This window comes from Dermacentor andersoni, chromosome 5 (genome assembly GCF_023375885.2).
Source record: "Dermacentor andersoni chromosome 5, qqDerAnde1_hic_scaffold, whole genome shotgun sequence".
Classification (NCBI taxonomy): domain Eukaryota; kingdom Metazoa; phylum Arthropoda; class Arachnida; order Ixodida; family Ixodidae; genus Dermacentor; species Dermacentor andersoni.
The window spans coordinates 94,344,960-94,357,341 of record NC_092818.1 but is presented as its reverse complement, the minus strand read 5'-3'; the positions used below and the strand labels follow the sequence as shown (position 1 = coordinate 94,357,341).

Genomic DNA, 12,382 nt, shown 5'->3' with positions numbered 1-12,382 from the left:
ACCATCAAGGCATCTGGAATTTGGGATTTGGCGGCGTATTGGAATTTACGTCGTAAGGATAAACACCAGGTGCACTCATCATCTGCTTAGGTGCTGTTTTAAATGCCACTATCAAGAAAACTGTACAATTACCATCTCTGAGGCTTTGTCAAGATTGGTTTAGCGGTATATACTACTCATTTATAACAAATTTAGCCAAAGTGAAATTTCATTGAAGTTGGCCTTTAAAAGCACTGTAAAGTAGGGGTATGCGAATACCAAGCAGTAGATTTCATATCGAATATTGAATCAAATCAAGAAAAAAAAACGCAAATATTGAATCAAATATAGAGCTGCACATGCTGAGTAGTCTCCTAGCTTTGCATAACAATGTTGCAAGCTGTCACTAAATTTGGCATACTATTGAAATCAATGATGTAATTGAAAGCAATGATGCCAGAATAGAACAGTTGATTAGATAGGTAAACTCTTTGCGTAAAGCTAACAAAGAGCTGACCAAACAGGTAGTAGAACTGAAAAAGAAGGCACAGCCAGGCCCTGCCAGCGTAGCAGTAGCCAGACCAGTAGGTCGAAGAAATGAACCAAGCGAGGGAGATAACTCCCCTGCCCCGGAAAAAAGAGCAGTAAGCCCCAAAACTGACTCGGTTTTTCCAGTCCTCAGCGAGCTGAAAGAGGTAATCAAAGAAATTAGAGAGACGACAGAAAGGACTAACTTTAATGTGGATAAACTATGGAAATGGAAGTTAACGGCCGAACAGCAATTCAAGAAACTCAAAACGAGATGCGACGACGACGAATTCTTGCCGTCAGAATCAGAAAGTGTAAAATCGCTCTCCGGAACGTCAGGGGGCGCTCCAAAGAGATCGATCACGGGTAACAGCAAAATTAACCCGTCCAATAATCATGGATAGCACCCACAGTTTTAGTGTGTGGCAGTGGAATTGTCGCAGATTCCTCAACAAAAAGGCATCGCTGCGCCAATTAATTATATCGATGGGGGTCAAACCAAAAGTAATTATGCTGCAGGAAACTTTAGCGGACGAAGTAAAGCTGGCCGGGTACAAATCGGTATGTAGAGAAAAAGATTGCGGGAGGGGATTGGCCACCCTCGTTTACAAAAAGCTACCCTTTATCGAACGCGATATCAGAAGTCGTACTCAAAAGGCACAAGGGCAGGGCACAGAGTATCTTCTGCCTAAACATTCATAGCAGTCCCACCTACAAGAAACAAAGCTTTAGGGCACTTTTCAACAAGGCACTCGCAGTTGCAAAGAGGTCCCCACTCTTGGGACTTCAATGCTCCTTACCAAGCGTGGGGATATGCTTGGAGTACAAAGAAAGGTGAGGGGTTATGGGACCTTGCCACGGACCTGGGACTGTACCTGATCACCGATCCGGCTTTCCCCACCCGCTGTGGAACGTCCACGTGCAGGGACTCTACACCCGACCTAACTTTTGTCAACAATTCGAAACAAGCTAGTTGGGAAAACTCGGGCACCCATCTAGGCAGCGACCACTATATCATACACATAGGTATAGGTATGCTGAAACAAGAGACTAGAACCTTTCAGTGCACAGACTGGGACCTTTTTAGGAAAGTTAAAGCGAAGAGACTAGAATCGGAACCGATAGAAGCGGGCAGACAGTCCTTCCAGACCTGGATCAACCAGCTCGAAGAGGACCTCAGGGAAGCCACTAAAGAAATTAAGACCGAACAAAACATAGAGAACATAGACAGTAGGCTCGCGCATCTGATCGAGGCCAAACAATCCATCCTGCAAAGATGGAAAATGCAAAGACTGAACCGAAAGCTCAGGAAAAAGGTAGCATTGCTAAACAGACAGATAGAGGAGCATTCGAGAACGCTCGTGAAACAGCAGTGGGACGAAGTTTGCCACTTGGCAGACGGCAGAATCAAACATGGAGGCAGTTGGAATATCCTCAAACATCTATTGAACGAGAGCAACACTAAGTTAAACAAGAGAACGGCAATTACAAAACTAGTACATCAAGTCAGCCAGTGCACGACTCAGGAGGTAGTCATGAGACAGCTTGTGGACAAATATCTCCCGCTCAAACAACCGGGCGATAGCGACGAACGCGTGGAGTACATGGGAGGACCGTGCGAGGAAATGGACCGCGATTTCACCGAGGGTGAGGTACGGGCCGCCCTCCATGGTCTCTTGGTAGATCGGCAGCCGGACCCGACGGTATTACCAATAAACTCTCTTAACCCTTTGAGGGTCGAATTATTTTGAAAAAAACTTTCCCAGGTGGTCAAATTACTTTATTGCGGATCTTGAATGTACAAAATGTATAAAGTCGGGAATAAATGGTATGAAAAATTAGGAACAGTACTTTGGTGTTGGCATCACTCGGAAATACAAAATGTTCAATAGTATTTCAGAGTGTGGCACTCCTTGAAACACGGTTCTACGCAGAGTGCCTTATCGCAGTCTGCACACCTAAAATGCGTGTCTGTTCTCCTCTTGGAGCGACGAGTTGTGTTGGCGCACACATGACATCTTCTCTGCGTGCGGCTGCCTTGGGCAGAGGTCTGAGGCACCCTCTTGTGTAAGCGCATTGCTGCTTAGAGCGAGAATACCTCGCGAACGCCGGTGATAAACAAGCTAAGAGTAGCGCCAATCTAGATAGAAATCAACTTCCGCCGCCCCTGCAAGAGAGTGCCAACAAAGAGAAAAATGACGTTTCGCACGCCTCCATTGCGATCATGCGGCAAAACAGCAACTGCAAAAGGGGTGTTGCCGCAGTCTGCGCGACGTGCTGAAGCTAGAAATCAGCTCTATTTATCTCTCCAAGAAGGTAGCATAAATTTCAAATGCTTCTTGTAAGTCCTAAGAGGTGGCAGCACCTCCCAGTGAGCAGGTATCGTGATTATGGCGCAAAATTTCAAACTGAGGGTCGAAACCATACCCGTACGGCAAAGACCTTGCGGGACAGAAAACCGCCGCCGTACATGTACGGCAAAAACCTTCAAAGGGTTAATGAATCTAGACAATGAGTCGATCACTTTCTTGATGGATCATTTCACCGAGTTGTGGAGAAAGGGAGACTATCCGGAGGAATGGAAGATGGCCAACACCATCCTCATACCAAAACTGGGTAAACCGCTCCATCTGGGTAATCTCTGTCCAATCTCGCTTACATCGTGCATAGGTAAAGCTATAGAACACGTTATTCTCAACAGACTCACTAGATACGTCGAGCAAAATGACATACTCCCGTATAACGTGATCAGTTTCCGCCCCGGACTATAGACTCATGACGCCATGCTCCTGATCAAACACCAGCTCATACACGGTAGCCTGGTGCATGCGAGAGCGATTCTGGGACTAGACTAGACATCGAAAAAGCTTTTGATCGCATAGAGCACAAGGCCATCCTCGAGGTCCTGTCTGAGCTGGGGTTGGGCGAGAGGCTATTCGGCATAGCCAAGGCGTTTCTGGGCGGTAGGCAAGCGAGCCTCGCGCTAGGAGAACTAAAATCGAAGGTGATGAACCTGGGAAATAGGGGCACCCCGCAAGGGCCCATACTTTCGCCCATGTTATTTAATCTAGCAATGACCAGAGTTGCGAGGAAACTGGAGAGTATAGAAGGTATACACTTTGCAATATATGCCGATGACATAACCATATGGAGCGCCAATGGTAACGTAGGCCAAACGGAGACCAGACTGCAGGAGAGCATACACGCCGTGGAAAGCACGCTAGCCGAGGTGGGACTCAACTGTTCAGCGGCAAAGTCTGAGCTTTTGGTCCTGAAACATCGGCGCTGTGGTCGAAGACCCAGGGGCTACGTCCCCGAGGAGGAACCCAAGATTATCTTACGCTGTCACAACGGATCCGCGATTAAGCAGGTGGAAAAGATTAGTTTTAGGCTTCCACATAGCAGCGGGAGGTACCAATCTCAGTGCCATTCAACACATTTCAAACAAGACGGACCAAGTCATCAGGTTACTAAGGAGAATCAGCAACAGACAGAGAGGCCTGGGTGAGGACAGCGCTCTAAGGCTAGTGCACACCTTCGCTTTCTGTCACTTCACCTACGTGGCAGATCTATTTAAATGGTCACAGGCCGAGCTGAGAAAGCTCAACACTATGATCAGAAAGTTAGTCAAGGCTACCCTAGGTATACCCATCAGCACCTCGAACGTGAAGCTCATGAACCTAGGTGTGCACAATACGATAGAAGAGATGGCGGAAGCGCAACAGATGGCGCAGCAGGAAAGACTGACGAAAATGCAAGTGGGCAGGCTTATACTCAAGGTATAGGGACAGACCCCAATAGATCGATGAACCTGAAGGAGGCCGAGGTAGAATTGAGCGCGAACCTTAGAGATGCGATCAGAACCACCCCCCTCCCGAGAAATATGCACCCAGAACACAATGTTACCAGGAGAAAAGCGAGAGCGAAAGCTTTGTTGAAAGAAATTGAACAGCTAGGACAACAGGCGGCCTTTGTAGACTCTGCCTGGGTCAAAGGCAAAGAGGCCTACACCGCCGTGGTGGTCGACAGCCGGGGTGAGGTACCGGACGCCGTCTCCATCTTCACTAAGGATTCCACGGTGGCGGAGCAAGCCGCAATTGCACTAGCCATCAGGAACCATAAATGGTCTTCCATCTATAGCGATTCCAAAGCATCAATTAAGAGCTTTGACAAAGGCTATGTCGCTGGGACTGCGGCTAAAATTGTCGACAATGTTGAAACTATCAAAACTGAAATTCGATGGTTTCCTGCACATATGGGACAAGTGGACGAGACTCGGCCCAACCTCAACGAGGTGACGAACAACCTGGCACGAGGACTTGCTTGCCGTGCCGGTCAGTACCGAACCAACGCCCACTACCATTCCGAGGAGCATAAAGATCACTTACTTAAAAGGACATCACTAAATATTACTACTTGGGGCGTAGGCAATTCCCACTGCCAGATGTAAAATTGAACAGGGCTCAGGCAGTCACGCTATGTTTACTGCAAACCCCAGGACGTACCCCACTCCGTATTTCATAAATAAAATTCACTCCGAAAGAGAAATTAGGAAATAATGTAACGTGTGCGATGGCATCAGACACATGCTGGCGGGTTGTCCCACGACTCTCGCCAACCCCGAAGAAAAATGACTTTACTGGCACAAGATGATATCAAGCTTTTCACATCAAGATCAACTACGGGCTGTCCAGAGGGTCCACGATGACGCCATAAGGCGCGGCCTGGCGGTGCCAACGTGGATGCGGCCCGCCTCGGTCTGAAAAGACCGGGCTTCAGGACTCTAATAAAGTTTTGTGAATGAATGAATGAATTGAAATCAATTCATCTTGGGTATTAGGCACGAACACACACAAGAAACAAGGAAGATGGGACTTGTGTTTCTTGTGTGTGTTCGCGCCTAGTACCCAAGATGAATTGTGACCAACTCACCCAACAAGACGTCCTTTTAAAATATTGAAATCAAGATGTACAGGTCAGTCTACTATTATTAAAGGGAACACCAGATTAGTAGGCCAGCACTGATTAAAGCTCAGTTCTAGCATATAAAGGTCTGGAATTTCTCTCTCTCTCTATATATATATATATATATAGAGAGAGAGAAATACTGTTGAATGGAATCAACTGTTTTCCTCCCCCCCCCCCTCTGAAGCTAATGAATTAGTGACATTCTATTACATTGAATACCAGTGCTGTTCTCAGGTTAATAGCAGACCTGTGCATTGGGGCAATCTTTGATTTGTTGAACAGAAAGCTTTCATTCCAGTTTTTAAAATACAGGTGGGCTAAAACGACCTTATGGCAGTTGGGTTATCGTGAGGCCAATCTGCATGACAGACGCAAGGACCGCGCATCACGTGACTCTATCACCACTTTGCGCACAGCCAGCATCGACAGTAAAGAGGAGATGCCGTCGCCGCCGTTTCATTGTCAGGCTCAGTGGGACCTAAAAGAATCTGAAATCTGGAGTGCCATGGCAAATTCGCGCAGTCTCCACATCGAATATCTATATATTCGAAAAATCGAATAGAATTATTCGAACGTTCACGATTCGATTCAGTAATATTCGAGTATACGCACACCTCTACTTTAAAGATCTTTCTTAAGTACGGTAACTAAGAAGAACCAAACTGAACGGAGAAGGCAAATGCTTAATTGGCTCATTTCATCATTGCAGGTGATGTCGTGAGCTCTTCTGATTCATCACCCTCCCTTTGTTGTGTCGCGTGCATGCAGGATCTTAACAGTGTCTGCTTTTTTTTATCTACAGAGGCCTTCGATCCTTGGTAACAAGATCGAGATGGAGATTGCGCGGCTGGTGGAGAAGAACCGTACCTTGTTGCGGCTGGGCATCTCGTTTGACGTCCCTGATGCAAGGATGAGAATAACGCAACACCTACAAAACAACTACGACCGTTGTGAGTAGCACTGGAAATCTACTTCACTGTGTGCCTTAACTAAAGAAACATGAGCAGAACAGTTCATTTAATATTTTATTGGCCTGGTTCTCTCAAATGCTGTAGAGGAAGAATCCAGTTTAACTTTGACTGCATAGGGTTACTTAATGTGCACCTAGCACACATGAATGCTTTTGTATTTTGCTGTTGTCAAAATGTGATCTCAACAGCCAGGAATCACACGTGTAACATTTTGCTCGCCAGCAGAAAGCCACCATGGTAGGTGATTAAAACATTGTAGTTAAAGTAGGCCATGGGAGCAAGAAATGTTAGGAGAAACTATGCTCCCTCGCATATGCCACTGGTGTGGTCGGTAGCGTCATCTCGTGGTTAAAAAGTTATTGTTGTGGTGGTTATCACAACTGAGAATGCATGCTTCGAGTGCTGAAAGGTGCTGCCTGTTTAGTATCCCTTTCTTCACTTTGTCCATGCTGTTTTATGGGCTACATCCTGCTTAGCTGAAGGCAGCGTAGGCATAAATAGTGTGTGTGTTCGCGTGTGTTGGCCAGTATGCATATGTGTGAGCGTGCATGCAGCATGCCTCTCTAATGGTGTAGTAATCATGCAACCCCTATGCTGCAGACTATATGTACAGTCAAATGCCTTTGTAACGAAGTGCTCAGGACCTCATTATACAGGTCACTATGTTAGCATTGTGAAGCGTACCGCTCATGCACTAGAGCAGGCTAAGTGCGTTCAACAAAAGAAAGCCTTTATTTAAAATGAGTTAGAGAGATTTATAGTCAAAATAAATCTCGCATTTCTTTTTGCGCACACTTTGTCTGACTGAATATGCGACTGCAACCGACCTTATAGCGCTGATGTCCACAGCACATTCCATGGTCAAATGTAGGAGCTATGCAACGTTAAGCTGCAGATCATCCAAATTTGACTGTTTTCTAGTACTTAATGTTGTGAGTGCAATCTGTGGCTCTGAATGTTGAGTGTATTTTTGGGGGGAAGACCATGACTAATTTCATGAACAGTTCGCCTCTTCTCACATAAAGCTGCACTCGCGTGGCAACCATTAGAGATGTTCGAATTTCCGGATGTGCTACATGGTGGCTATAATCTGCTGCCTCTGCGCACAAGCGCGAGGTTGTGGGTGTGGCTCTTGGTCACGGCGACGATGTTCCCATGGGGATGGAATGCAAAGGCACTGGGCGCGCATTGATGGAACTCCAAGGGGTCGAAATTAATCTGGAGCCCCCTCTCATATCTCATATGAGGGTGTTACCACAAAGCTTCAAATGCAAGTTCTATCGAAAATGAGTAGCTTCATCTGGATTTAGTGGAGCTATTCAATGAATGAATTCAGTGAAGGAAATTGTGCGTTATGGAGGTGTGCATTTGTGGGAAAATTTCCATCCATCCATAGTCATTACGCATTGTGCAGGGGCAAGGCAACATTTCTTTCGACTATAAGTAGAGTAATTTCTTCGTCTCAATCCCAAATCTGACATTTGTTTCAGAATGCTACATCATGCTCAGTAATTACCAAAAGACGGCTTAATCATTAATAAGGAAATAAAAACACCGTAACTCTTTTACAGTGAAGTGCTGATGCATGCAAGCTTTTTACTAAGGCTTTCAACCCCTCTTGTTCTTGCAGAACTCCCGCAGTCATTTAGAAAGAGTGCTTCTGTGCTCTTCAGATATGAGCAGACACAGCTATGCACACTTCCCAAGTCAAATGTCTTTCTTTATTCAACAGTAATGTGAGAAAAGTGCGTACTATGGTGTGGAAGTTAGTGCAGAAAAATTATTCGTAGCATTGCAGTGACATTGCTAACTGGTCCATGAGGAAGAGGCATGCAAATTACATTTGGTTGCACGAACACTCACAAGAATTGATCATTAAAGAGCCCAGGATCGAGACATTGTAACTAGCATTAAAGTGTGTGGGACCAGATTGAAAAGAACACAGGATGCAAAGGTAGACTTCAGCAGTACACACATAATGCTAGACTTTTGATTGAAGCACAATTGTTGTGCTATGTCCTGTGTCCCTACCCTTTTTGGTGGAATACTAGTGCAATGTGAACCGGACAAGGGCGTGGGAAGAGCACACGAATACATAGACACAGCTGATGTGTTCATGTGCTCGTGTTGTGTCCTTGTCTTGCTTGTACTGCACTAGGGTTCCAAGATGGAATACCAGCATGCCTGCATTACAAACCTATTTGGTGGCTGTGGGCTGAAATGTTGGTCTTCAAGGGTCCCAAAATAAAGAAGCAACACTATGTAGTGTACGAAGCTTTGGATACTGCATGGTAAAGAAACCCAGGCAGTCTAAGTTTAGCCAAAGCTGTCAACTATGGCATATTTCTCAGTGCCCCTGAGTTGCTTTGGATTGTTAAACACTAGGTAACCATGTTTTGTTCCTGTCATTGTGACTGCAATTTTAGTTCTATTTAAAACATCTCATTCCTAGAATAATCACCAACTGTCTCTCACTTCTTGTTTAGTTCTACTGAGGATAGTTTGGGTAAATCGTCCTCTATTGCTACGAGCGGCATGAGCAGAGGTCTTTTCCTGTGACTGACTGTGAATTGTCCTTGCTCTGTATTGATTTGGTCCTTCTGCTTTCAGTGCGGCTGCGACGTACCGCTTCAGGAGCACAGCTCAGCAGCACCTGAGCTCCTTGGGAAACCTTGCCGAAGCCGCGTCTTTCTTTGCTTTCGTTTTTTTTTTTCAACTTTATATCCTAGAGGCGAAGGGCAGGAGAGCTCCTGACCTATGTTGCAACAGCCGTGGAGTTTCATACAGATATGTGAAAGGCATGATGAGGTGTGCATCAGGATGGATTAACTTCACTGAGAATGGCTTCAAGCTTCTTCCATTTGTTTTATTTCAGATTCGCTATTGTCGCCAATGAAAAAGTGCTTAACACTCTGCAAGAATAGTTGGACTTTGAGAACAGTCAGGTGGTAGCACTCACTGGCTATTATATGGAGCTGATGTAAGAAGCTACAAGCACATTCGAGGCAAACTTTATAAAGAGCCATACTCTTCTTGCCATTCCTATGTTCGTTGGCTCACCTCCCTCAAGCACTAGGGCCCGATTTTGTGTATGGAACTCCACAGCAATATCATTGTAACTTTTTTTTTCAATGATGTGTGCAAGTGTGTGTTGGACCTACTGCTGCCATTTAATTGTGACACCCTGTGTACAGCAAAAGTTGAGCCAGCAGCAGCAACTATTATCCTTAGGTGCATTTTTTTGTCCTTCCTATCTTTGCTCATCTCGCTCGAAAGGAATGTCATCTTGTCGCAAAGCTTTGGTTCAGGGGTTCGGTGTTAGGTGGCCAAGGGAAATTTGAAGCTGCGTGTTTTTTTTTTCTTGATGAACTGCGTAAACAAGAATCTTGGTCGCCGCTCTTTTTGGCGGCGAAGCAGCAGGCCAAAGCAGGAATAAACAGGGCTTAGAGTGAAATCATTTTCCCAGACCACACGTCGGAACCTGCTCGATTGGCACCTGGTGCGTGCTGACCTGACGGTGTTCATTTTATCATAGTTCTCAGCTGCACGCCACAGATACTGCCCTCCCTTACTGCTATCCAGCTAGCAAGCTTTTTGTGTAACCACCTTATTCAAAGAAAACCTGTTCCTTCACAGTCCAGCCAGGCATGTCATTTTTGACAGTGACATTGCCGAACAGTGACCACATCCTTGATCAATCTCTTTGGGGAATATTGCTTTCAGTGTACCTTGACCACTTGGCTATAAGCCGACAGAATCAGATGCGCTGAAAGGAATGCTGTACATGCTCCCATTGGCACAATTTTCACTTGCCACATTGGATGTTAAGTTACACGATGGACAGCATCCCCAAAAGGGTTCAGTTGAGGATATGGCCTCTGCTATAATGTTGGACTTCTTGCAAGTCATACTTGTCTGTACACTACATAGCTATCTGCCAGCTGGAGGTGTGACTGAGATGAAAAGTTCGCTGTGTTTTGCAGTATGTTGGAAGGTAGTGACAGTTTCAGAACATTGAGCTGGAACAGCACGTGAAAGTTTGGTGTCACTATTGTGGTTGCTGGCTTTGATAGTGTTTCCTGTCTGCTGTAGAGGTGCTGCCCGCAGTCTCATGTAAACTGCACAAAGATAATTGTACATTATTCACATAAACATTCATTGTTGCGCATGTTTTTCTCTTGCACAGTGGCGTGTGTGTATGCTCTATGATTTCATCTCCACTATATCAGCAACAAACCGGTGTTTTTCCTTAGTGTTTTTCACTCGTGCCTCCAGTTTACTGGAAGCAAAGGCATCATCATCATTTTGCTCTCTCACCAAATCGGTCGCGTGCACGATATGTCCACTACAAGTCGCGGCACTGGGCGTCATGCTTTTCCTGCTCTAGCACTGCCTTTAGTACACTTCACAGCCCTTTGGTTTCATTGCGTTACATGCTGTCTGGTTTTTGAAATGTTCGGTGCTTTGCGAGCACGGCGTGCAGGTTATTCGCGTCTGCTGCTGCGGCATTATAATTGGGCAGAAAGTAAATGCATGCCGCAGGCAGCTTCGCTTGTAAGCTGTATATCTTGTTCGTGTATCGTAGTAGTATGCTGAAACACATTGCTATTTGAAAGCAGCTGGTGCTGGATGATGTTGAATGCCAAAGCATTACCACATGTACTATTGCGGTCAATATGAGTTGCAACAAAAATAAACACCCACCACGTTTACTTTCACTAAGAAAAATGACAGGGGTCATCTCTTTTGTAAACGGGGTGCTACTAGTAATAAGCCCTTCTATAGATTCGCAAGTGTGCCTCCCTGCATTGCTTTTTTGTCCGAATAATGACCAAATTAATGGTCATTGCTGAAATTTAGACAAAGTTCTAGCTACACATGCTGGGGCTTGTTTCTTGTGTATGGTTTCCTCACCAGAACTATGTCTACATTTTCCATGTCATAATACCAGCAAACTCTGCTTGTACATGCTGTTCGCAAAAATGACTGTGCCGTCACGAGTTGGACAAACTGCCTTGCAGGAAATCTAGCTTTACAATTATGAAAGAACCTGTTGGAATGGCATTTAGTTAACAGACTTTGTGTGCATTGACGCTGTCGTATGGTCTCTTAGCTTGTCCAGTGACAGGCTCCCAGGTTGCAAATCATCTTGAGTGCAATTGTACATGGCTGCATTTTGCTGCTTGGTGTTATAATGAGATCCTGTGTTTCGAGACCTTGAAGTAGGTCTTGTGAACCTACCTGCTCAAAGGTTAATTGTCACGTGTATGTGCAGTTGTTCCACAAGTACAGCACTATGCCATTTCATGCGTCCACTTAATTCCTCAGTAAGCTGTACATAAATGCAATGTCTCCTTGTGTTGCCATTTCAAATGGCTTATTCTTTTCTTCCTTTTTTTTCTGCAAAGCACAATGCCGGCATTCTTGTACCCTTCATTTGTGACATGCAGGGTCAGATATAACAGAGGAAAAGCTTGATACAAATGCCTGTGCCAGCCGTTTCAGATGTGGTGCTCCGTTTGGATGGGACTGCATTACCTCTTCACCATGCATGACATATATTCTGTGCACACAGCCATGATTTTGAGCTTATCAAGCTGTTTGTGTAAACCTTGAGTAATAAAATTCACACATGCATTTTTGTTCTGTTTAGACTTTTCCACACAACACATTAGTACAGCAACATGTGTGACCCTTTTATTTTTTAGGTTCATCAGCATAGCTCCTTAATAAAAGCATGCAGAGTGGTATCGCAGCACAACTTATTAAGTGTTCCATGGACTTGCTTCTGGCTGAGTATGCAACAGCAAGGGAACGAATTATAGTATGGGATTGGGTGCATTCATAATGTTTGCTTGACCTGAAGTCACCCTATTTGCATTTGTGAGTGCAGGATCTTTGAAATGTTACTGATGTCAGACAGCAGGCAGGCACAG

The 12,382-nt window shown here is 45.2% G+C and overlaps 1 protein-coding gene across 4 annotated transcripts in view; it reads left to right on the top strand.

The window, feature by feature from the left end:
• Positions 1-12,083, top strand: part of tmod (tropomodulin) — a 149,739-nt gene extending 137,656 nt beyond the window's left edge. For all 4 annotated transcript variants that reach the window (XM_050178223.3, XM_050178226.3, XM_050178224.3 and 1 more), the window contains 2 exons: positions 6,278-6,425; positions 9,057-12,083. In XM_050178223.3, coding sequence (XP_050034180.1) covers positions 6,278-6,425; positions 9,057-9,103 — 195 coding nt within the window. In that variant the 3' untranslated portion in view covers positions 9,104-12,083. The remainder of the gene's footprint in view (positions 1-6,277; positions 6,426-9,056) is intronic.
• Positions 12,084-12,382: the final 299 nt, after the last annotated feature.